We start from the raw sequence: 26,010 nt of genomic DNA, 5'->3' as shown, positions 1-26,010 counted from the left end.
TATCCTCTCTCTTTCCTTTGCTACCATATCAGACACAGTGTGAAAACCTGGCAATAGACAGCTGCCCCCCCCCCCCCCATGTTATGCAGCGACCACACTCCACCCTCCCTCTGTCCCTCCGGCCTCTTTTCTGGCAGGATACCGGCTGTCAGTTGTGACTATAGGTTCGCCGGACTGCTCTTGACCTGAGGTGGGCCCAGCACTCCGAGGCGTCCCTGTTTTATCCTCATGAAGGCGCGAAACTAATGGGGGTCCGGAGAGCTGGAGGGGAGAGCTACTCGTTGCTAAACACACTGCAAGGGAAAGGGCCTCCTTAAAGATGTTGTGAACAGTGTGGCAGGACCAGAAGTTTCATCCGTGGTGATAGAGGAAATTAAATAGGAGGGCACTTTTTATTTTTAGCCACAGAGCTAAAAGGACATTGCTTCGTGCACAACTGCTTCCTGTTGGCAGCGCGCACTATTTCAAATCCTTCTTGACAGAGTTTCAAGGCCAAGTCCATTTTGATTGACAACAGCAGTATGCCAACAGATACTGTAGCGATATGGCTATTGGCAGGCGGTGGAACCGTGTTATTGACCTAAAAAGAAATGTTGATAAGATAAGAATCCTTTCATTAGTATAACTCGAAGTCACATCAGGGGAATGTCCCTGCAGCCCATCAAGACCGGCCACTTCAAGCCTTCAGACGTTTGATAAAGCCTGACATATCAATTCAAATATTTGTAACTCTGGGCATTTTAGGAAAGATTTGCTGTATATACTGAAGGATCGTTCAGCAACAACAACTGATGAATATCATCAAATTAAAGAGCAATGAAATGACTTTCTGCCAAGGTCAGATTCTTAAGGTTTTCCAAACTGTATCCTCAGGGAGCGGTGGTGAAGAGGCTGCTAATGGATGAAATTACCCTGTAATTAGATCTCAGATGGGTGGATAAAAAAAAAACCCTGAAGCCTCAACCCAAGTGCTTTCTAGATATTGATGGGAAATGTATTCACTAAAATGAGAAGTGTAATGATAATATTCCGATAACAATTTTTTATTTTGACATACTGATACAGGAGCAAAGAGACAAACCTTGGCATCGTGTGAAAATGGATTTTCAAGTGTCAAATCTCAGACGGCATTTTTATGGAAACAGATTAAATTCAACTAAATGTTATTGGTATACCGCCAAATCACTGCATACTGTACATTATCTCAAGGCACGATGTCGAGACCTGATAATATTACAGAGAAACCCAACAGTTCCCACCAGCCATTTTTGTTTTTTGTTTGTAGTGTGTTAGGTGAGATATTAGATATCATCTATTTCTGGAGGAGCCGTCCACAGGCCCATGCCCTTCAGGATGTTTTCCTCCAGCGTCAGACAATCCCTGTACTCCTTCAGCTCCATGTCGTCAATCTCCTGCAGGGTTGGGACGGGCTTGACGGGCTCCTGCATGGGGACAAACCAGGGGAAGAATTGGTCATAAACCTGTAAGTAGTGAAAGAGACTTCTCCTCATCGACATCTCATGTTTATTCCCCATCTTTGAGCCAAAAATGATGTGTTTTTTGGTTTTATTCTGAGAGAAGTACTCGCACCAAAGTCTTCAAGTGTGGATAAGATTTGTTGATGCAGGAAAGATGTGGCAGCAATATACTGCAGATCTTATTGATCACATATATAATTATAGTTTTGGCAAATTCATGTAAAGCTAAGGCTAAGTCAATTTTAAAAAGTGAACCAAAAAATGTTTCTTAAAGGAGGATTTGTTAAATGACAATTGTTTGTAATCCCAGACAAACCCTCACACATTCAAACTAACAATAACCAGACGGTATTGTTTGTCATGAATTCCCGAGGTGTCTTGTCCTTGACATGTATTTGAACTTGTAAGTTTTAGTCGGAGTGTTCAAACAAGACACATGAACAAAACAGCGCATGTGGGAAAATACGTGCTTGTTTGGAGGAGCGAGGAGAAAACATTTCTACAAACACAGAAAAAAATAAAAAGTGAGATTACTGCAACTGCAGTCGGCATTTATTACTGCCCCTCCGGTCTCAACCTGAAACATTTAGCCACCGACAGATTTTAGCTTCAGCAGTTCGCACACAAGACTTCCAGGCATGTCTCCGGCGCAAAGGATTAGGTAATGATCTAAATGAATTAAGCATGACGGGGGGAGAGGGGCGACCTCATTCAGCTTCCCCAGTGTCGACCCCAGAGTCAATATTAAAACATCTGTGAGTCGTAAATGTACAGCACATTCAGAGGCCGTGAGCGAGTGTAGCTGAGGACGCAAGGTCTCCTTCAAGGCCTTTTGAAAAGCAAAACTATTGACAGGATCATGCTTTTAGTTTGTCTAGTCTACGACAGAGGATCAAAACAGACTCGCTGACAGACTTGCATCTCTGGCACTAAAGGTGTCAGTCTGCTTGAAGCAAACTAGTTAGTACGACCACATCTGAATGTAAAAGTACGTAGAGAAATATATATATGAGAGTGAAACAGTATAAACCTCAATGCTACAAGGGACCAATTTCATAGCTCACCGTTTTCTTCTTGAGTTTTTCGGACTCCTTCTTCTCTTTCTTGCACATTTCCTCGCACTGCAAATAATCCAACAGCCGTTTTTTGTCCTGTTCAAAGTATTTCCTCACATTCGAACGCTGCACACAGACACGCGCGGGAGAAAGAGACTTAGATTAGCGGCAAATTCACCTAAACGCGGAGAAGCTTAAATATCGCCGCCGTAAAGCGGCAAAAAAAGAATTTCCGGGGTCTCACCTCAGTCCTGCCCGGAACGAAGAATTTCTTTGGGATCTCCAAAATGCGAACCATTCCGAGTTCGTCGGTCACTGCCAGGAAGTGCTGCTTGGCTGTAGGTACAAAAAACCCCCCAAAACATCAAGTAAATGAGCTAAAAACCTGATCAGTGACGATGAAAATATAAATAAAACATACAGCGAGATCGGCGATCAGCGAGATTATTTACTAAATACATTAATATAATGACATATCACTTTTGTTGTCAGAAATTCCCAGCTGTAAACGGTGCTCTCAACTCTAAAACAGTGTATTGGAGTGATAATGAATCAATAAACACGACCTGGACGGAAAACTGAATAAATAAATAAATATTTCTTGTTTTTATGTTTCAGTCTCCAGAGACAAAATGACTGTCGTGAGACCAAATACAACCACCAAAATCGACAGCTGTCCATTTATGAGTTAAAGGAAGTCGCTAGCAACTTTGTTCCAGCAACCCAAAGTTATCACGAACGGCACCGTCTACGGCAGGAAAGTAAGAAATGTTCAAAATCTTTGTTAGATTGAGATTTTAGATCGAGAAACTGAATACACCTGCAGATACTCGGTAGGCAAATATATTATTGAGCAATTTCATCTTAACGGAGCAACACGTGAACTAAGAACTCACGGGAGCTGATCCAGGGTGTGATGCAGGTGATCTTGGCGTTGGTGACGTGTAGGTAAGCCTCCACTGGCTCGCTGCTCTGCTCCAGCAGGTTCCACACCTCGATGCTGCCATCGTCCTTGCCGATGAAAAAGACGGCGGGTCGGGACAGGGACCAGCATCCCACGGTGCACACCTGCTCCGTGTTTGGCGACAGGATGATGGGGCCTTCCTGGATGTCGTGGTTTGCAAGGAGTCAAGTAGAGTCAATGGATTTAACACGCAATTAATAGATAGGTACATATCATGTATTTTGAGTGAAGGACCGATTGTGTAGTGTAACCTCGATCTTGTGGGTTTGTTTCTAATCTAATTCAATCAAATTCACGAGTATGATTTTAATTGGATGCATTGTTGTTGTTTTTCTGCTGCTGCAGTCAATTCGATGGGTGCTCTTACTATGACTCCCTCCTTCCAGATGGCGAAGTTAAAGCCTCCCGCAGTCAAAATAATGTCTTCGAAGAAGGGCGATCGCTGGATGGTATTGACCATACAGTAATGGGCCCTGAAACAGTGGAGGGGCTTGGGAACTTCGAGAGAGGAGAGAGAGACACACAGGAAGAGATGGGCGATTTTTCATTTAAAATGTCATTACCGACTCATTTATAATGTCGAGTACATTCAGAATGGTTGACCTGCAGTGAACATGTTTAATTCAAACGACTTTAACACAGTAATTTGGACATAATTGTTAAATCCATTTCTGTCAGTGCCTTGTCGTATCTCAGGACTTTGAGAACACTCACAGTGCACCTGTCCGGAGTCGTCCTTCTCCAGTCTCCAGTCCGTGTAAACAATCTCCCCATCCTGCCATTGAAAAGTACACGCGAGGGAGCAAATCACAAGACGATGTGGAATAAACCTGCACATTGTATCGTTCTCCTTAGTTTTACTAACACTGCTGTTAATTAAAACTGCCACAGATTAGAGCTTAAACCGTGCATGCGAGTGCATTTATTTTCCTGCATTTCTAACATTAAAACTTAACTGTAAAAATATTATTCCTACCTAAAAGGTGATATTACTTTTTGTTTTACAAAATGTAAAGCTCCACCAATATTTGCCTTGTCTTTCTTCATTATTATTATTTGTGAGCAGAAAATAACTTTTGAAAAGCTCAAAGTGAAACATGACATACTCAGTGCAGTTCCCAAGTCTCTCATTAATAAACATATTCACATGCCATGATATAAAGATGATAAAGATTGTGACTAACTTTCAAAGTCACATCTTTCTTTAAAAATAAAAAATAAATCCCTCTATACATTTACCAGAACAGATTTTCCTGCAGTGGAGGAGAAGCAACAACAAAAATAGAATGTGACTAAACTTTGATGGATGTCCACTGAATTAAAACAGCCTTGGATTATCTCAGATTAGCTTCAGATTAACCTTTAAATACATGTTTGAATATAAGAGGCAGTTAGGCCCCCCCCCCCCCCCATCTCCTACATTAAAAGAACAGGAGGATGTTATTTAGTCGTAGAAACAATAACAGCAAACCCTGTCGCTGTTATTCACATAGATGCTTTAAGCAGTTCAGCCTTGTACGTATATTGCTCGATATACAGTGGATTTGAACGGTTGGAATATTGACCTCCGTTCCGATGTAGAGCTTGGTATTGACGTCTGGCAGAGCTGTGAGTGCGTCGGCTGAGGGCACTGTGAGCTGGCTGTACTGGAGGATCTCTGAGCGATCGTCTTTTTCATCGGCTTCATCTGTCAGGGCAAAGGTAATATAACAAAACCAAAGAGCATTTTTTTTTTTGAGCGAATGTCTTTCTTTCATGCAGCTATTTTGGATCTTCTTAGCAGAGAAAATACATTTTAAAGAAAAAATAATAAGATATAATTTGGTCAACACAAGCGAAGAAAGACACTTAAAAACCTTACAAAAAAAATCTAAAGTAATGAAGTAAGAGAGACTGAGCAGGGGCATCGTGCAGCGTGTTCTGTAATGTGACCATGAGCAAGGACAGAAGGACAAAAGGGAAGGAGGGGGCGGGTGGGGAGTTGTACAGCTGAGGTGAATGGGTTGGTAAGAGGGGGATGCAAGGGTAGTGGGAAAGACAGAGAGAAGAGGTGGGAGTTAGGGCTGTGGTTAGGAGGGAGGACAGTAAGGGAGGAGGCTTTTTCCGTCACAGGGGCCCGACTGTCTGTCAGGGACAGTGCAGAACTGTCCGTTCACACACTCTTATCAGCGGACCACTCCCAGTCAAGTCCCAGCCTCACTCTGTCAGATTAGCTCTGGAAGGTCAGATCACGTTTCCCGGTCACACATCTTCTAAATTAGCCCTCCCCCACCCCCCAAGTTAAGATGTGTTCAGAGATAAGAGACATATTTTTTATGTCTACCACACTGCACTGCTGCTCAACTGTTCACGAATCCAAACCTTGGTCTGGAAAACCTGTGTTGCACTGTGGCAGGGAAGGGTGGAGCCTTTTTTATACTTCTGCTGGAGCAAGTGGCTCCAGCATCAGAGATGGCACAGAGCCCAGGACAAGCTGCTGAATATAGAGCTCAGAGGCGGACAGCGTATTATCAATCAACGATAGTCAAATATCTGAAGGAGCACTGCAGTATTAATCACACAGGGGTTCATTAAAACCTTAATAACAGACTGCCTGAGGGCAGATGAGAAAGAAAAAAGAGAGCCCTCGCAGATTTATTGCCTCAGTTAGTGAGCATATTAATTCTGTGACCACCAGCCACCAGAGCTGTGTGTATGGAGACAAGACCTTGAGCCAGACAAAGACAGGTCTCTTCTTGACCAGCCAGGACACACACGATCATCCTCCGGCCCCCAGAGGAGCCGCCGCCACTGCAGCATATTGCAAGGAGCTGACAGTCAGCGAGGCTAATGCTGCGCAACTGTGAGCGCCTTGTTGTGGAAGTATCACTTAATAAAGTGCTACGAAACCGGAGTAAAGGGGAGGGAGACAGACGGAGAAAGGGAATACCTCACGGGGCAAAGTCAACCCCGCTCCACTGATCGCCGCCTTCAAGCATCCACGGCAGAGTCGAAGAATCCAAGACCTCAAAAAATAGACTTAGAGTCACGCACACACTTAGATAGAAGATATGTTTCTGCCCTTTTAAGACTTTAGTGACAGGACAGCTGTTAGCGCGAAGGGGGAAAGAGAGAGTGGGGAGACACGCAGCCCACGTCCGTCTTTACTAGATTTTTAATGTTTATTATTTTGCTGCATCAACTATTAACACAAAGACTCTGAATCGAGATATAATACGACTGGATTTTTTGAAGAGTTAAAAAGAAAAATCTGTTCTCATGTACAGTATATATATATATTTCTATGGCTGCAATTAACGATTATTTTCATTATCGATTGATCTGTCGATTATTTTTCTCAATTAATCGATTAGTTGTTTGGTCCATAAAATGTCATAAAATGGTGAAAAATGTTGATCGTGTTTCCCAAAACACCAAGATGATGTTTTCTTTCATCCACACACCAAAGATATTCAGTTTACTGTCACAGATGAGCAAAGAAACCAGAAAATATTGACATTTAAGAAGCTGAAATCAGAGAATTTTTTACTTATTTTTCCATAAAAACTACTTGAACCGATTAATCGATTATCCAAATAGTTGGCAATTAATTTAGTAGTTGATTACTTATTGATTAATTGATAAACTGTTGCAGCTCTAAATATGCCATACAGTCTGTGTGTGTGCTTGAAGTTTTAACTACTTGACAAGTTTTACTTCTCACTTCCTTATCCGGGTTGCCATGTGTGAGAGTGGTCCAGTGCTGATCAAACAGATGGCTGTGGCTTCCTAAAAGTGACTGTGTGAGTTAATCATGAGCCACATGCTTATAGCATCCATTAATAAAAGCCGGAAAGTATTTAATGTACAAAAGATTATAAATGAGAAATGCCAACGGAGAGGTGGTGTAACAGACAGAAACATAAAGCCAGGCAGCCTCAGGGGTAAAATCCCTCACCTGTGTTTCCGTCACAGGTGTAGGGTTCGAAGTTGAACTTCAAAGGGGTGTATTCTCCTTTGGTGCTGATCTTCAGCAGTGAAATCTGACACATGACAGAGGAGAGGACAGACACAAAATGTTATATTATGTCATTGTCAATCAATGTGCACATGGAAATGCATCAACTGAGCCAAATAATAGCATATAGAAAATACATACTGTATATTTCGCAGAATACTTTTTGAATTCAAGTCACAAATAATGTTACGTTCACACTGTGGTTTTATTTTTAACTACTGCAGGTTTATCGGCCAAACACAAGGTTTCAACCTGTTACAAAAGCTTCTTCAAAATACTATAATTCATGTCAATTTTCAATTTGTCATTTTAATTGGCTTTTTTTTAATGGTGTTAAATAAAGGTAAATCTGATTAAAACTCTTCTGAAGAGTATTTGATTTGTGCTGTGCAATTACAAGCTTGATTGCACAGTATGTGACTGCATGTGACTGAAAACAAGAGCAGACATTCACATGTATACATTTATATATGTACAAAAATTTGGCATATAAAAGATATATACAAGCAATCATTTATCTACTGAACAAAATGGCACAATCCATTTTGCTGCGTACTACCACAAGGTGTATACATCTTAACCCTTAAAAAAGACTCTCAAATTAATTTTCAATCATTTTACAAATCCGCCCATCAACAAAGATGCACTTTAATACCCCCCATAGTAAACATTGAGTTTCATATTGCACCCCTGACCCCGCAGTACCCTGAGCAGTGGTCTCCATGTGCGGCCCAGGTGTTTGAACGTGTCAAGGACGGTGTACGGTGTCATCTCGGTCTGATCCACAGTCGAACTGTCTGACGCTGACTGGCTCACCGTTTTCGGCGCTCGCACATCCCAGAACATTATAGTGCTGTTTAGAAACAGAGGGAGACACACAGACCCGCAGATTAACAGTGGGAGGACTTGAATCATTTATTCATGTTTACTTTTTGCAGAGCTAATTATACACATTCATTTCCATGTGTTCGAGACCTACCGGTCAGGAGAGCAGGTGACGACCTGAACTGACATTTTTTGCTTGTTCTCCACTGGTTCTCCCGTCCTGGTCACCTAATGAGACAGAGAGAGAGTGACAAAATCAACAAATGTATGAGTCAGTCTGAGTAATGTCCGGAGCTCATAGTAGTGAATGAGGTTCCCGTGAAGATCTATGGTAGGTTAATGTTCCCCTGGGGGGCACTCTGATGATTGCCTTATTCTACTTATCCAGATGAGCGCCAGCGGTTGTCGTCATTTATTACGGCTGCCTGTCCCAAAGGACGAGGGACAGGCACCGGTGGGAAACTGTTATGTATTCACTGTTCCATGATTTTAGAAACACTCAGCAATATGCAGAATATGGGTGAGATCATAGTTTTTTTTAAGGGGCTGGCCTGCAGTAATAAGCATCTGCTGCTGGCAGAAACAGGAAAGACTGACATGGTATCACTTTCTGTTCTGTATATGTTTTATTCTTACTTCTGTACACTGTATTCCACATCAAACCACCTTCCCCTTGGGCCTATACCTGTGGAATATTGTAATTCCTATTTCCAAAGCCGAGGTATATTGCATACTCGCCTTCATAGCCTTTTCTCTGCCCTGACTGCTGCGACTTCACTGTGTCTAATATCATCTTACTTTCTGTTATACCATTTTTAAGGTTCAACCGGATTTTAAACTTAGTCAGATAAAAATCTAAAGTGTAAGTTTATCAATCATAAAATCTACTCCAGCTGCCTCCGTTAAAGTTTAAATGTCCGTCACAGTGATTACATTAGAAGTGATAATAGAGGTTTAAGATCAAGAACAAATGAAAGATTAATTTGATAAGAGCCTTTGCCTTGTGGTTACTCAAAATACCTTTTGTTGATTGAGATAAGTAAAAGGAAACAATGATTGCACATTGATTGAACACAGCACCTTCCCCGCTGTACCGATGAAAACTTTCAGAGAGTAAAACTGTATTCTGTCTACGAGGTGTTGGATATGCAGTTGTTGATTCCTCCCGACCCGTCGCCCCCTCAGCTCCGTGTACCTCAAACGTTGCTGGCAGCCACTTCACGTCGGTGATTCGGCCTTTGTGGCTGTTCTCCAAGGTAGACATTGCACAGGGGCGCACGGTAGGAATCACATTCTCTGCATTGTCATCAAGCTCCTGGCGGGGAGGAGTGACACAAAAGGAACAGCGTGCATTGTACAGTGAGCTGCGACAATTCAATCTAAATACCGAGCCTTAATGTGCAGCGATGACGTCCTACAGGGACCTGTAGTTTAACAATAGATCATCAACAGAGGAATAAGAAAACAATTTTCACTAGATAATTTCCTCTTTTAAAAAAAAAAGAAGATATTATGATATATAACGTTACCAGGATTTTAGTTAGAAAAAACAGGTCACGTGAAAATAAAAAATAAGATGTTACAGGTTTCAGTCACTTTATCATGAATGTGCTGCTTCCATTTGGTGTAAAAACCAATAGCACAATAATACCTGTAGATATTAACCCTGGCACCAATGTCTACTCGCAGCCCTAACACTTACAAAGCTCTAAACATCTGCGGTGCCGATTCTGATGCTCATCTACACATCAACTATGATGTTGTCCTTCTGTGCTTTTCACTGAAGTCGAATCACTGGTTCCCGACATCTACTCACGCTAAACCTGGACGCACAAATATGAGGTACACACCTGTGGTTGGTTTTATGATTTTGCAGTGGTGTGAACGGAACACAAATCTACACAGGAGGATTTCGATTCCTTCTTTATCTGATAAGCCAGCAACAGGTGCTAGTGTAGTGCAGCTTTCACAGCACTCAAAAGCCTTTTAGCTGATACAACTAATGCTGTTTACACTGCAAACACACCGGGGAGGGCAGTGATCTGATTTGCTTGTGTGTATTATCTTCCTATGGGTACCAGCCATAGTGGTAGCTAATTGTGGGCTGTGTGTAACAGCTGGAGTATGTGAGCCTGTGCTGATGCTGTTGACTCTGGGGAATGAAGAGCAAACAAGGACAAAGAGAGAGAGAGAGATAGGGGCGGAGGAGCGGAAACCAAAAGAGAAGGACGTAGTGAGGAGAGGGATGGAGACAGCTGTTCCACTGTAGAGGCAATAAAAGAAAACACACACAAAGCAAATAGAGGGCTGGACGACGGGGGGCATATGTGTCTATTTAAAGATGGCAGGGGGGTGGAAGATGTCAGTAGGCTTTAAGGGAGGCTTTAAGGGACAAAAGCAGTTTAATATTTTGTGTTTCAGTGTCTCAACGGGCGGATTTAATGTACTTGCTATGTTGTGGGTTTAAATCTAAGCCCTGGTCGTGGTCATGTATCGTTACCTCTCTCTCTTTCCCCACCCTTTTTCTTTACTCCTACACTAATAGTATAACTTTTAAGTCAAGTTCATTTGGCAGCGGTGTCATGTAATGATATAAACTCGCTTTTAGATTCTACTCTTGGCATTCGTTTGTTTGTGGGACTAGTTTTGACAGCTGAGGCTGGCTTGAAAAGGACCATTAGGCCGCTGCATTCCCATCTAATGAAAGGGTGAGGATGACGAGGGAACTTACAAGTCAACGTATCATCATCATCATCTCACTATGTCATGCAGCACCAACCGACGAGTACGGCCTCGTCTTCACGGCGAATCAGATGCGTGCTTTGATTCACAAGAGAACCCGCACTTTGATAAACCGGATAAAACAAAGCTGACATTAGTAACTGACGCCACGTGCTCAGCAGCGACACAGACAGATGCAGAACACCATGTATTATGGTATCATCAACATTGTGCACATTAGGGACAAGATGTGGGTACTTACGAGTGAGTCCTTTTTACCACTTGGCGGTGGTCTCTGTAAGTATGTGACGTGAGCAGAAATGTCCCACAATACAACCTGAGGCAACAGCAACACAAAATGACTCATGTTAGATCAAAATTTGAGTTTGGTGTAAATAAATACCTCAAAACTTGAAAACTCGCAAATCTATTTTGTCAAACGTTGATTAAAAAAAACTGACTGGAGAAATGATATGACTAAAGTGAAAGAAGGCCTTTTTTATGAATCATATCTATCTCTCTTATCATTTTCCGTTATGATAAAAAAGTCTTGGGAAAGGAAGGAATCAGATACAGCAGCGAGGTACAAAAACAACTGCTCAGCAGAAAAAGGCAGTGATTCAAAAGTCTGCACCTGGCCATTCATGCAGCCGCCAACGATAATATTTGGATCTGAGGGGCAGATCTTGAAGGCTAAGATGTCACCAGGGCTCTCCAGCAGCAACTGCAAAAAAAACACAGAAAACCCACATTCAATGGACAGAAATATAATATTTCTAAGCACAAATGTGCTAATGTGCTAAATACATTGGGTATTTATTTATTCTATAGCCTAGTCTCTATACAATGTTAAGCTTTTAATCCGCAAAACCATGTGTGTGCATACAGGAGATTCCATTTCATCCGGCATAAGGAGGAAAAAGACCCAGGAAGGAGAGGATAGTATTACAGAGGAGTCTTTTTTTTTGCCTAATCTGAATCTGCTGAAGTTAAAATTAGCTTCATGAACGGACTACAGCATTTCACTGCGAACAACAATAATATAAGTAAATGTATTTATTTCAACCATAGGACGGATCTAGTTTCCTGTACACAGTATCCTCCGCAGCTCCGATCACTGCTGTGAAACTAGAGGATGACACGTAGACCAGTGAAGGCATACGTCATGCAGAACTCATATTACTTTTGAGTGATTTAGCAGCTCAGTTTTATTGATTGAGTGTCTGGGTCAAATCAATAAAGTCTCTCAAATTTCCCCTTTAAGCTAATAAAGGTCTTAGAGATGATGACAGCACAAAGCAAACCCTTCCAGACATTTCTTCTGAAAAGTGTGTATCAGTAAGATAGAGTGAGAAAACTTAATTTTTTTTCAACCACACTACTCTTCACTTTCATGTAGATGTGCGTTCTCGTGTATTTTCCATACCTGGGGATGAGAGGGATCAGAGAAGCAGAAGAAGACAATGAATGAAGGTCTGATGTCAGATGTAGTCAACTCTTCCGAATTCTGCTCCTTTTCCACTGTCAAAGCCACAGCGATCACGCCTGCCACATAAAAAAACCAAAAACATAATGCATTAATTGCACAGACAAAAAGACAAAACAACTTTACTGATTGAAAAACTGGTGGATGATTATTGAAGATGCTGATCTTGGAAGTATTAGCGTGGACGTGATTTTTGAGTGAGAACATTTCCACTTTTCGAGATTTGCCACTTTACCATCGATAGTCGGGTGCCAGTTGATACTGCTGATTTTCCTGTCCTTGGTGTACTTGTGGTCTGTGAAGGCCTGATGGAGCATCAGACCTTTAGAATCCTTCCCAGACCAGTCACCAGCCTCAGGCCCGTTCCCCAGAGCCATCCAGTCATCACGGAACACGTTCATGATCTCTTCCTGCTGAAGGGCTTGTAAAACCCTGCAAAACAACAAACATTTTTATGAAAAACTTTTACCAAAAAGTGTGCAGAATTTTTCCTTTTCCTTAATCGTGTCTCCCATAGTAGAGCCAAACTGATATATATAAGTTGGCCAATAATATCGTCCGATATGAGCCTTGCATGGACATATCGCTATCAGCACTTATGTTTAACGACATCTTTTATTGTACAGAATAAACAATGCAGAATTTGTATTTGATTTATGGTTATATTTCAAGTAAAATAAAGAAAATAAAGTTTATTTTCTTAATTCAGGATCTATATTTTGTTGTATTTGTGTTTATGAGTTAAACTAAAATATCAAACCTCAATTACATTGACAATAATTCATATCGGCCAGGCAATACTCCATACACTTTGTGCTTGCATATGCTTATGATGTTCCCTTATCTTTTACCTGGACACAAAAGACCACAAAAATAAAAAAAAATATGGAGTCTGAGAGACTGAGAATATTTGTATCATAAGAAGCATTTAGTTTTTGCATTAAGCCAAGAACCTACATCAACTATACTATAAGAACTATAGCAACACAAAATATAGTGGACTGGGAAGGGGAGTGCTGTTCACAATATATATAAATATATAAATATATATATATAAATAGCTTGATGATATTCCTTGCGAATACAATTTTCCTAAAGTGGCAATAATGGATGGATTTGATTATCCTATGGCTGTGACTTTCAGGGGGCGACTTACCTTGGAGTAACTAGGTTGCAAAAGTTCTTCAGACTCTCACTCTGGAGGATGTCTTTTCTTTCTTCCTCACTCAACTCTCTTGGCGCGTACTGGGTAGACTTATTCCACGGAAACTTCCTGCAAGATGCACATATGGCGCTCAACACAAATACATTTGTTGGGATGGAGTTACTATTTATACTTAAAATATTAAAAAAAAAATGTTTTTGCTGAACTCCATTGAAATAAAATATAGTGAAAAATAATGTGAATGTGAGTTGCAGAAAAATTATTACACTCAGTGTTTACACCATATTTTCTCATTGCATTGAAACAAGTGCAATTTCACCAGATGGGCAGATGTTGGCAGAAACATTTCCCCCTCCCTTGTAGAACAAATCCATATCATGTGTACTGATTTGCTGGCGTACCACTGTGTCTGCACACTGCTGCTCTGCAGTCTGGAAACAGCCTGTGTCCCGCAGTCTCTCTGCATCAGCTTGATGCTGAATCTGCTGTCTTCATAGGAAGCAAACCCCAGGTTGCCATCCTTAGCATCTGCCGTGTTGCGGTCGGAAAAACTGACTGGTTTGCCCAACTCCCTCCGCACTCTTGAGAACTTGTACAACAGCTGATGACGAAAAAGGGCCACAAAATACACAATATGATTTAATACGCACATTTAATTTAGTTAGTTTTTTAAAAATATACTGCAGTACCTTTTCTCTGGTCTCTTTGACAGATTCTTCTTCTATTTCCAGCTCACTGCCAAGTGAAATCCACTCCTTTGATTCTGGAGTTCTACAGACTTCCCATTCACTCTCTCCCTGCGTCTCCTCAGGCTCTGGGGGCTTCACCATGAAGAAAGAATTATGATAAAATAGAGAAAAACCAGAACAGGAACAGGCAACAAACTAAAGTGGAAAATCAAAAGAATGTTTCAACTAGAGCAAGATGGTGAAGTGGTTCTCAAAGTCTTATACTTTAATCAGCCATTGGAAATGTATCAGCTAGCAAAGCGAAGTGGCCCATCTGAACTTTTGACCTCTGATAGCAGCCATTACTTTTGGTGATAAATGATAAAATAGTATGAATACACCCAATATAAAAGGAACGGGGAATAATGGAACACAAACAGAATTGTTCATCAGAATGAAAAATGAGTTTCTAAGATAATTATCTCACAGCTAAATACATATTTTAATGGCATACTTGGAACCGTTTCAAACACAAGCACTGAAGTAAGTGAGATAAAAAACAAAACAAATAGAAGAACAAATGTGAACCTTGTTACTATAACCGACATAACCACGTCTTCTTACATTGAGGATTCTGTCCTTAGCTTCTGGTGTCAGAACCAGGTAGAAGAGCTGGCCATAAGTGAAGGCTCTGTCGTAAACCAGCAAGATTTCGTCGTCTGGGTAGTCCTGTCAACGACAGAGAGGAAGAGCAGTGTCAGGTTCACATCAGATAAAAGGAGTTTGTAATTCAGATCATTCAGCCGTTTCCATTATTTGAATAGAAATAGTCGCATTTGAATTCATTCTGGAATTGAAACAAGGAAAATTTCTACAAAAGTGGTTTGACCTGGACAGTAAATGATGGAGTGCAAGTGGGCGGACTAATACACACATCGCTAAAGGCCTGCGCTGAGAAAGCTGACATTACTCAGGACTTATATACCGAATAGTCCCTCAGGGAGCTCTCTGGCCTTATTAGAGTAATGTGGTGTATTCCAAAGAGCATTAATGCTGGAAGTAAGAGTGGTGGTTAAGCATGTATAATAATCTAGATCAAACCGTGCTGGAAAATGAGGTTTAAACTGATGACTCTGTTCCCACAGCCCTGAACTGGTGGTCTGTGTATCATCACAGTGTCTTGGGGATATTGACCAAGTGATCTCCATGACAATTGGTCAGCCTCACCAGCACTATCTGCTTCACGGGGCTGAAATCGGACACTCCGGCTCTTGTCTTGATGTCCTGTATGATGTCTTCCGTTTGCAGCAGCTTGTAGGGACTCTCCGCCGTGACGTCCTCATCTGCGCGGCAGTCAAAGAGCTCCTGGGTTACCGATGTCAGGACCATGGGGAGGATATCCTCAGGGTGATCTTGGTGAGACAGTTAACAATCAATACGTTATATATATATCAAAATTATGATGGATGGATGGATGGATTCAAAATCCCAAAGCACACAGTAAGCACTGATGCCTGCTCATGACATTTAAAGGCATTACAGCTGCTAGCAATTTCCATTTGTGCTGAACATGATATAAAATCAACAAGTGAATGTTTTTTTTCCAATCTATGTGAAGATATCGGGCCAAAGCAAGCAAGGAAACTCCAGTGAATCTTAACAATGAACAGACAGAACGACGACTTTGTTCAAATGCAGACAAGGCCATGAAGAAAATTGGCAGATACCAGAAGAGTTGATGCCGTACGGTGTAAAAAATTATAATAATCATGTCTAATTGTCATGCCTATGAGTTTTATGTTCTTTTTCTGTAGATTGTACAAAAGACATATTTTCTGCCATCATTTGTGCATCACATATGTCTCAAATCAAATCAAATGAAGAAAGCCGATTTGGAAAATGAGCTATTAAAAATGCACAAAAGGTTTTATACATTTGCATTTTGACAACAAGAAAAGACAACACGGTCCTGAATATAGAGACACGAGCATGAATGTAGAGATGACAAAAACAATCACGTAATTCTCACACAGTGGACTGTGATACGGATTATTCTCACATCAAACATCATCTCTGATCCTTCACCTGCAGGGTGGACCACCTTACAGCATCACCTGTAGGATGAAATGCACTCTCTGGAATAGCCTACACAGACACAGCGGAGGAAATGCGCATCGGGGGGAATACTGTTGTTTTATTACGTGAAGCAGAAATGAACAATGCATAAATCCGAGACAAATAAACCGCTCAGTTATAGACATTGTTACTACATAAGACCGCTTTAAGAAACAGTCTTAGTCCAGGCTCAGTCCAGGGAACACTACGGTAAACAAGGGCTCTGCGTAATGACAGTTTTCATCCCGCTCTGCGGTCTCACTCTTCAAAGTAGCTTCCACAAGGTTGCTGAGGGGACGCTGGGAATGCTGAAGTACAGCTTAAGTAACCACTTCCCAGCTGGGTGTGTCAACCTTTTTTTCCCACTCGCACCGAATCATTGTAGTAGAATCTCACACACCCCTCATTTCACAGAGTCATGTGTCAACTATGGCATTTGTATTCATACAAAATATTTGCTTGGAAGACAAAGAGACTGTGATTTAAAATGTTCAACGACCCTGAAGGATGCAATTAAACTGCATGTGTCGGTCAGTAGATTTAAATTTATCAAGCCTCTTTACTCTTGCACGATTCACCCAAACCTACAGTAGCATATTTCAACTGCATACTGTGTTACTGATTACAAAAATTGCCATCCAATTTGTATTCAGTAACCGACTACGTTTAAAAGTAATCTGACCTGACCCTGATGGGTGATAACCTTCCACAAGGTTTCATGTTAAGTGTGTGTCCATGTGTTCATTTGCGGGTTAAAAGAAACACATACACATATGGTGGTGGAGGTATGAAAAAAGTATGGAATTGATAAACTAATGAATGACTGTACGAGTCAATCGGAATTCAAGGGATGTTATAACCATCACCTTTAACTTCCACTAGAGCCAATGACCTAATCTGTGGTAAGAAGATACACACGGTGACCTGCATTTGACCAAACGAACGTTTTCAGGGTTTGTAATATGCTCAACCTCAACCAAACCTTGACAATGGAGGTTCACAGCTGAGTAGCATGGGGCCAAAGGCCATGAAACAGAACACCTGTGATCACTTCAGAATAATGCACATCACGTGACACATGACATCACCGATTAAAATCACTAGTTTTACTGAAATTGTTTCATTTTCCAGGATGATATGAGTGTGAATGTGGAATGCTCTCCTATAGCAGGATTTAGGACGAATGAAGACGTGAGCAAAGAGTAATATATATTCTTTTCTTACCAGGCTTTTCTTCAGGAGGAGGCTCGTTCTTGCCTGAAAGGAAAGCAACAGTCAGTTCCACCTTCTATGTACTGTATGTCTCTGTTAAGACAAACTTGAATGTGTTGACATGACTATTAGTATTCTGACGCTCGCCTTTACCTTTCTTTTTACCCCCTGCACTGCCTTTGGCACTTTTTGGTTTCTTTGGTGGCATCCTTGCTCTTTAGACAGCTTCAATAAGGACAGGGAGAAAGTTAAAAGAACAAATTATCTCAATACAACATACTGTGCTTACATAAAACAACAAACTACACATTCTTATATCATTCACAGTTTGTTTCATTGATTGACTCCTACAGGCTTCACACAGTGGCAGCAGAGACAGCAAATCTATGCTTGTAACTGTCATTACCTATACACGTGGCGACATCTTGTGGAGGATAGGGGAATTGCCCTGCCATTATTCGTGAACAAAGCTTTGACCATCTCCTCAGGCTGATGTGCATTTCTAGAAATTATTTTTTGCTTAGCTTATGACTATTTTCAGATTAAAGTTCTCAGATCCAGTATTCAAAATGTATCTTGTTTTTTTTTTTTAATTTACAACACATTTTCTCAAACTTTATCATTGAAATATGTAAGTATCAAATGTAAATGTACTTTTGCAGAATGGCCGATTTCAGAGTGTTCTATTACTGAATCTAATTATTACAACCACTACTTTCTCATGTTGTCGATTGTCCCAGCGCCTTTGACCATAATTCTATTCCTGATGACACGGAGGAAGTATTTCCTACAGTCAAAGTTGTACTGACATTAAATGTACTGACCAACTTACCAGTATCCAAAGTACAAGTGTTTTTAACTAACCCTACCCCTCAAAGTTTTACATGTTACATTACATTATTGGATGGCATATTCAATCCTTTGATCCTTTGATGTAGCTACAGTTTCTACATTTAGTGAAATACACTATTTTCCTTCAGACAAGTGGATAATAACTATGAATTCGAATGAAAGAGAAACAAGTAAAGTGTACTTGCACTACATTAGTAAACAATGTTTACATTCCATCACTGAATATGACAAACGAATACAACTACACGTATGACTCCACAACCTGTGTGTGTTATACAAAATACGAACTTTTTAATTCAGCTTTTACCTCCAGGAAGTAACAGACACATTAAAGGAGGTTAGCACTCGACACTCCTTAGCTAACGTTAGCTTAGCACTGCTAAGTTAGCAGTGTTAGCTAGCTAACTAATGAAAGAGCCCCTTGGCTTTAAGAGCTCTAGCATTTCATTTACAAGTCAGATTAATCGACGGTTTCGGTTATTGACAGTCAACGACACGTCGTGTCGTACTCGACAGGTAAAGTTTTACAGAGGAGTGAATGTATTTTACCGGTAGTTTAAACTTTAGCTTGAAACACCGCTCCGCACTTTTTGTTTGGGTTGCCAGGGGTAACAAGAGTGGGAGGGGGGGGGGGAAGAAAAAAAAAAGAAGAAAAGAAACAAGCGGTGATTGACAGTTCCGAGAGCCAATCAGATCCCAGATGTAAAAGAAAAAGAAGAAGAAAAGAAACATGCGATGATTGACAGTTCCGAGAGCCAATCAGATCCCAGATGTAAAAAGACGTCAAGACTCCGCAGAAAGTTACCTGGGCCGTTCACGTGACAGTCGGAGGAGTTTACCGACAACACGCACACTTTAAGGAAGTGCCCTCGGGTTTTTATCATTTCAGTCGCAATCTTCACTGTAAAGCAACAATTTTTAAACTCAAATAATGGAATTTTAATTGAGCACACGAACACAGGTGGGACGGCAGGTGGATCCAATCAGAAGCTGCGGGACATTCGGTAAGAAGAAGCCTTTATTATTAGATTAATTTGTATTTGGTTTATTCTCACCTTCGGCCCGGATACAGAGAGGAGGACACCATCGTTCTTTGAACTGCTACACGACAAATAATGAATATTTGATAAGTTTGCTGCCAATGGCTTCGGAGGGACGGCTGCTGTGTTTTATTCGATAGTGCTCAGGTACACCTGACTGCATGTCCCTCCTCCTCAGTCAGTGGCTCATTTGTCCCGAGGACAAAGATAAGTGAAAGTTTTTTAGTTTTAGTTCACATCAACATACATTCATTGGAATATGAGAGTGGATTTTATGCAATCCAGTAGAGCTGTCGTGCAATGAATCCTATTGTTGAAGCTCATAATAATACAGTTTTTGTTGACACTGGTCAGGTTAACCCTTTTTTTTTTAGGGTGGCCTAATTTGGATTTCACAATAACAGGAAGTGTCTCTATTCTATTGTGCCCTTTGTCCGTGTACATTTCTGGCAAAAAATAATAGAAATGGCATTAGTTCCAATACGACAACCATCACACCAACTTATCGTTTATCACCATATTTCTGACACGTTGTAAACAGAATCTGAAAACACTCAAACTTTATTAAGATCAGATTTATGCAAGGGGAATTCAAATATAAACCACAAACCTTATAAAATTACCAGCAAGGTTTTTCCACACACAATGAATTTTAGTTTGTTGTTTGGTGCATAACTAAACAGGTTAAAAAGCAAATCCTGTAAGTGCAAGGAGAAATGTAAAGACGGTAACCTTACTAAGAGCCATCCATGCTCAAGTGACCTGGTTTTTAAAGCTGAGTGACTGGTTCATTTGTTGGTACCTTATGCCCAAACCTTGTTGTTTTATTAATAGTAATCTTGAACTCAATGGCAGTAATGTTGTAGTACCAGTTACAGTTTTAATGAAAAGTTAACCTGTAATTTACATGTGTTCCATTAATTTCAGACATGGAGTCCAGTGACTTGTATGATGTGTACGAAACGGACACCCCTCCTTCCTGGGCGGACCACCACCAACACCAGTGTGCGGAGGAGCCGGACAACGTGGAGTGTCTCCGGAGGAAGATCAAGTACTTCTTCATGAACCCCTGCGAGAAGTATCACGCTCGTGGACGAAAACCGTGGAAGCTCATCCTGCAAATCATCAAAATTGCAATTATTACCATCCAGGTATACTGTAGTAGTCTCAAGACACGATCCAGACAGATGTTTTAGTCAAATTGTTGTCGTCGCTACACCTGGTGATAACTAATGTCCCTTCCCCCACGACAGTTGGTGTCTTTTGGGCTCAGCAACCAGATGGTCGTCACGTTCAAGGAGGAAAATCTGATGACGTTCAAGCATCTTTTCTTGAAGGATTATGTTGATGGAGGCATGGATACGTACGCCGTGTACAGACAGCAGGATGTATACGGTCACATCGATTACATCATTGAGCAGGTGAATGAATGCTTTCTTACGGCAAGAAACATGACGGCATGAATTTTATTTGCTTTAAACGGGCAGTAAGCGTTTTTTTTCCCCCAGCTAATATTTCCTCACGGCCCGCTAGCTGTCGGTTCTGTGTGTGCCATGGAAGAAAAAACTGAGGCTGCAGGGTTCGAGGCCCGACCAGTGCGTCAAAAAAATCAACAACAAACAATCTTTCTCCGAAATCGCGTACTGCCCCTTTAATTTGCTAGGGTCACACTTTATTGTGGTCATTCAACATGTCGCTGTAGATGTTGTCTTATGGCTCATGTGGTTGCTGTAAATCATTTTTGGAATTGATCAATAAGTGTCACAGGCTCCCATGACGAGGATTAGACTTTGTTCATGTCATTGGATTCAGTTGTTTAGTTGCATCGTAAAAACGGTTCAGTTAAACCACCCGTAAGTTTTCGCAGCTCACCTCGTCAGAAACCAAACTTTCACATCACGCACAATTGTTTTTGGTCAAATTATCAACAAACTTGACAGTTTCGTATCTTGGATTTTAATTTGTTCATTTCCAGTATGGACATTTGCACAACATCACGGTGGGTAATCATGAATATGAGAAAAATGGAGCCGTCTACACGCCGCTATCACTGTGTCAGGAGTACTACAGGAACGGTACCATCTTCCCCGGAAACGAGACCTTTGAAATCGATGCCCAAGTGCAAACTGGTACGTATGGTTGACTTGTGTGTGGAAATCTGAATACTTAACCAGGTTTAATGAGTTTCTTCTGCAAAAAATAATCGTTCTGTGGTTTGTGTTCAACAGACTGCCTCAAAGTTTATCCGATGTATCACCAGTCATTGCGGGAAGTGCTTCCACATTTTGAATTGTATTTCAAAAGGTTTGTACAAAACATGAACTACAGTTTTTTTTCTTCATGTAAAGTTTTCTCTCTTTGTTTTGTATTTGATGGGGGAAACCGTCTCGGCTCATGTAACCTGTGTCTTCCAGGATGCTCTCCGTCACGGTCACGTTTGTGCTGAAGGCCATAAATTTACAGACGGTGAGACACCGAGAGCTGCCGGACTGCTACGACTTCACCGTGATCGTACGTCACCTGACTCGTCATCAGACTTTTTTCTTCCTCGCAGAGATATGGCACATCTGATCGTTTTTATTTCCGCTTTAAGGATGACGGTGATTCACTATGACACTGCGCCTGTTCACACAGCGCGGATAGGAGTTTAAATGACGATGTGTTTATTTATTGAAGCCATTTTAAGGGCATGAATCATCAGAGCGGAGTCAGTGTGAGTGTTTTGCACACAGCATCTGCTATTTACACAGTTAAATATTAGCTATAGGGCCTGGCAGGTGAATGGTAAACTATTCGAGTTTGCGATATTGATGTTGACCTTTTAAGAAAACTGTCTGCCCTCCCCCAATAGATCACTTTCAACAACCAAGCTCACAGCGGCAGGATAAAGGTCGACCTGGAGAATGATGTTGACATCAATGAATGCAGAGACTGGAAAGTAACCGGAGCCTGTGAGTTTACCAACTTGTTGTTTTTTTTAAGACCACACAAAAGAACCCTTTATTTGGATTCATAAAGGCTGTTCTAAAAGCCTGAGACATAAAATCAGTTTGAAGATGCTTTTCCTTGTTCCCCTCAGCTGCGAGGAGCATTTACCTGACTGTGCTGTTCGACTGCCTCATCATCATAACGTGCGTCACCTCCTTCACACTCTGCACACGCTCGGTGATCAATGGCATTCAGCTGCAGCTGGTGGGTAAACTGAGTTCTGTTGTCATGTCAGACCTAAGATGTGGTATTATTGTTTGATGCATATCTTTTCATTCTGGTATTAAGTGGAGCTAGTCATTAACCAAAACCAACACTGAAGGATTGAATTTTTAAACTTTTTTCTCAAAGAGACGAGAAGGAGAAAAAACATAAAAGCGAACGTCTGTCTCTGTAGGCATCCTGTTCATACTGTTGTCGGATACTTAACTATGTGAACCTGTAGCAAAAACAAGCAGTTTTATTAGACATACTTTAACATGGATTCCCCCTTTTAATTACGCTGCAGTGCTATTGCCGGTTATAGCGTTCTTGTTCAATATTGAAGAGATTTCAAACCTTTTTGTCACTAAAAATATTGGAATTATCCTTTAATGATGAAAAAAAAATTAATTTTCTCTTACTGTTATTAGGGTTTAACGTATTCCTGGGTCGCAGTTATATTTCTTGTTTGTGCTGACTGTCTGTTTTCCCTGTGGCATCTGCAGAGAATACATGTCTGTATATTTGATATGTGACATGTTAAATTTAATTAAAAACTTTTTTTGACATGACACACTTCATGACTTCAGAGGATATTACATAGACTTACATTAATTTCCTGGAGACTTTTATCTTCATATCTTCACCTTAAATGTGATAATTTCCATAGTGGGGATTTGACTGACAACTTCCTTAAAAAAAGGAGCCTGTTTCTCTTTTGTTTTTACCAGGCGTACACACTCTACTGCAGAAACCTCTGCAATAAAAAAGTCCCAATGTCGGACAAGTTGGAGTTTGTGAACGGTTGGTACATTCTGATCATCGTCAGCGACACGCTCACCATCATTGGCTCCGTTCTGAAGATCGAGATCCAGACTAAGGTAATGGACTTCATCACTGTGATGCATTCATGCTCCAGTCAGTTCACAATGTCAATTACACAGCCTTTAATTACTTGACTTTACATCTGACTATTAGCTGCTGTCTACATGTATTCACTCAGCTCATCCACAATGTCTTCTAGGTCCTCACAAGCTATGATATTTGCAGCATCCTCCTCGGCACCGGCACCATGTTCGTCTGGATCGGGGTCATCCGCTACATGGGCTACTTTAGGAAGTATAACGTAAGACTGGATTATCTATCAAATAGAGGACAAGTACATCAGCATCACCAGAAGCAACGACAAATGTAGTTTTGTCCTTCATGGTTCACAAATGCTATGACAAGCTTGAATTCGTGGCCATTAGAATACAATAGAGACACGTTATAATGACGGACAAGCCGTATCAAAAGGTCCATGGAGGCCGTTGGGCTCTGAAGGATGAAACCACAAACCTTCTTAAAATCTCAAGGCCAGAAGGGATGAGTGATACTCAAAAAGATGTTGGGTGGATCCATCCTTTAACAACATTTAATATATAAAGGACACACTTGAGGACAAGCTGCATTCACACCATGAAGTAAACTGAGAAAAAATACTTAGTTACTTTTACGTCTTTCCACTTATCTTTGAAAAATACACAAACTATAAAAATAGAACAGTCGCAACTAAGTTTTTTTTCTTTTCTTCTAGCCATGTTTATATTTTTGAAAACTTTGCCTGAAGCTCTGAAAAGCAAGTGCTGCATAACTTAATTTTTTTAAAAACTTGTCTAAAATAGATCTGCCGGTATTTGAACGCACACATCTTTCTTCAGTGTAACATGATTCAGTGTATAAAACTTGACACAAATGGAAGCATGAATTATTGTCTCCAACTTATCACGAAGCCTTGTACTTGGCATCACATGAATAGGTCTTTTGTTTAAAATTCCTCCAGGGAAGATTATTTAAGGCTCATTCATGCTGATTTCACCTAATTACTGGAAAGTAAGAACTGTTTAACTTGACTGTTCTCAATGAGAACATGTTTTCCTCTGTGTGGTTTCCAGATACTGGTCTACATTTTTCAGTGGTTTTTACCATGTGTTCTTTGGCTATTTTATAGATTCTCATCCTGACACTCAGGGCAGCTTTCCCAAACGTTATCCGTTTCATCTGCTGCGCTGGAATCATCTACCTGAGTTACTGCTTTTGCGGCTGGATCGTCCTCGGCCCGTATCACGAGAAGGCAAGGAGTGTTTGCGTAATGCATAGAAACGTTTCAAAAGGATTCGACTGAGCCTGAACAGATTTTAAACTTTAGTTTACGCCGTCCTGAAGACAAAAAAATTATCCAACCTTTTTTTTGTTTTAGTTTCGGACCTTGAACACGGTGTCGGAGTGTCTGTTCTCGCTGATCAACGGAGACGACATGTTCCCCACCTTTAAGAACATGAGGCACAAGAGCAGCCTGGTGTGGACCTTCAGCCGCGTCTACCTCTACACCTTCGTCTCGCTCTTCATCTACATGATCCTCAGCCTCTTCATCACAATCATCACTGACACCTACGACACCATCAAGGTTTAACGTCTCTCACTCATTATCAAGGCTCATTTTTATTAAAATTCATGTTGTAAGGAACAATGTTTTGATTTAAACTGTCAATTTCCTGACTTGGTTCTTTTAGCAACAGCAGCAAAGTGGAGCCCCAACGTCAGAGCTGCAAAAGTTCTTGTCTGTGTGTAAAGACTTGCCAAACTCTGGTGTGTACAGACTCAACACGACCAATAGCTGCTTCTTCAACTGCTGCATCAACAGGTACGAACAGACTTCCACTCCCGTGTTTGTCCTGAGAACTTTAAGAGACCAATGCCATTAGTTTGGTACAGATGAGTGATCTTTTCATTATTTTACGTTTATACTTTGCTTTGATCATGGTGCGGTCAATCTGCAACTTTACTTTGATACCTTTTACCTTTTCCAGGTGCAGGAAGCATCAAGAGAGGCTGACCTCAGAGGCTTAGGTGAAGACACTGAAAGAACAGACTGTATAAACGATAACCTAACAATTAATGTGAACTTTTGCTGTTGGAAATGTGTGGAGAAGTCATAAATCTTTTCTTCCTTCACCATTAGGCCCCAAGTTTGCTCCAATGTTTTGTTTTTTTTTTGTTTTTTTTCAGTGCTCAAAAGTCTGAAGCCCAGTGGACATTAAGGTTAGATAAATAAAGGACCTGAGACACTTAAGTCTGGTCTTGATGATGCACTTACACAGAGAACACTTTGTAAATACACGTATTTATATTGATATGAAGATGAAAAGAAATATTGCGACATGAGATCTGAAATGATGCTGTTTTCTTCCAAGGATGTACACT

The 26,010-nt window shown here is 40.9% G+C and overlaps 2 protein-coding genes across 6 annotated transcripts; one reads left to right on the top strand and one right to left on the bottom strand.

Annotated features, from left to right (window-relative positions):
- Nucleotides 1-1,027: 1,027 nt before the first annotated feature.
- Nucleotides 1,028-19,704, bottom strand: dnai3 (dynein axonemal intermediate chain 3). 4 transcript variants are annotated; one of them, XM_047336771.1, is made up of 23 exons: nt 19,594-19,704; nt 17,840-17,911; nt 17,699-17,731; nt 15,587-15,771; nt 14,984-15,088; nt 14,381-14,512; nt 14,093-14,292; nt 13,683-13,799; nt 12,762-12,958; nt 12,467-12,585; nt 11,675-11,764; nt 11,303-11,377; nt 9,515-9,634; nt 8,474-8,547; nt 8,200-8,347; nt 7,435-7,519; nt 5,063-5,184; nt 4,212-4,272; nt 3,865-3,995; nt 3,430-3,637; nt 2,778-2,869; nt 2,543-2,659; nt 1,028-1,442 (listed from the first exon to the last, which is right to left on the bottom strand). In XM_047336771.1, exons 2-23 carry the CDS (start codon nt 17,892-17,894, stop codon nt 1,302-1,304), a joined length of 2,607 nt encoding a protein of 868 aa, XP_047192727.1. In that variant the 5' UTR covers nt 17,895-17,911; nt 19,594-19,704; the 3' UTR covers nt 1,028-1,301. The 4 variants fall into 4 exon arrangements, with proteins under 4 accessions (XP_047192727.1, XP_035503412.1, XP_047192726.1 ...); XM_035647519.2 differs by lacking the exon at nt 19,594-19,704 and adding an exon at nt 19,088-19,161; XM_047336770.1 differs by lacking the exon at nt 19,594-19,704 and adding an exon at nt 18,519-18,561.
- On the top strand, nt 19,361-25,971 carry mcoln3b (mucolipin TRP cation channel 3b). Of its 2 annotated transcripts, XM_035647522.2 has the most exons (15): nt 19,361-19,542; nt 20,506-20,729; nt 20,832-20,999; nt 21,554-21,707; nt 21,807-21,882; nt 21,993-22,089; nt 22,430-22,529; nt 22,658-22,770; nt 23,499-23,648; nt 23,792-23,893; nt 24,758-24,880; nt 25,007-25,213; nt 25,320-25,450; nt 25,617-25,656; nt 25,816-25,971. In XM_035647522.2, exons 2-14 carry the CDS (start codon nt 20,508-20,510, stop codon nt 25,654-25,656), a joined length of 1,683 nt encoding a protein of 560 aa, XP_035503415.1. In that variant the 5' UTR covers nt 19,361-19,542; nt 20,506-20,507; the 3' UTR covers nt 25,816-25,971. The 2 variants fall into 2 exon arrangements, with proteins under 2 accessions (XP_035503415.1, XP_035503416.1); XM_035647523.2 differs by having other exon boundaries at nt 21,993-22,044; nt 25,617-25,971.
- The last annotated feature ends 39 nt before the right edge of the window (nt 25,972-26,010 follow it).

The sequence above is a fragment of the Scophthalmus maximus genome, chromosome 13 (assembly GCF_022379125.1).
Source record: "Scophthalmus maximus strain ysfricsl-2021 chromosome 13, ASM2237912v1, whole genome shotgun sequence".
Classification (NCBI taxonomy): domain Eukaryota; kingdom Metazoa; phylum Chordata; class Actinopteri; order Pleuronectiformes; family Scophthalmidae; genus Scophthalmus; species Scophthalmus maximus.
Note: the sequence above shows the minus strand (reverse complement) of the source record. Positions and strands in the feature narration are given on the sequence as shown.

Bases quoted from the DNA above. Each gene is read 5' to 3' on its own strand.
- dnai3 (XM_047336771.1), bottom strand. From the start codon at position 17,894: ATGCCACCAAAGAAACCAAAAAGTGCCAAAGGCAGTGCAGGGGGTAAA. The intron at 3,996-4,211 runs GTGAGTGTTCTC...CCTCTCTCGAAG, and splicing joins CGACTCCGGACAGGTGCACT to TTCCCAAGCCCCTCCACTGT. The intron at 3,638-3,864 runs GTAAGAGCACCC...CACGACATCCAG, and splicing joins TCTGGAAGGAGGGAGTCATA to GAAGGCCCCATCATCCTGTC.
- mcoln3b (XM_035647522.2), top strand. From the start codon at position 20,508: ATGGAGTCCAGTGACTTGTATGATGTGTACGAAACGGACACCCCTCCT. The intron at 22,090-22,429 runs GTACGTCACCTG...CTCCCCCAATAG, and splicing joins GCTACGACTTCACCGTGATC to ATCACTTTCAACAACCAAGC. The intron at 22,771-23,498 runs GTGGGTAAACTG...TGTTTTTACCAG, and splicing joins ATGGCATTCAGCTGCAGCTG to GCGTACACACTCTACTGCAG.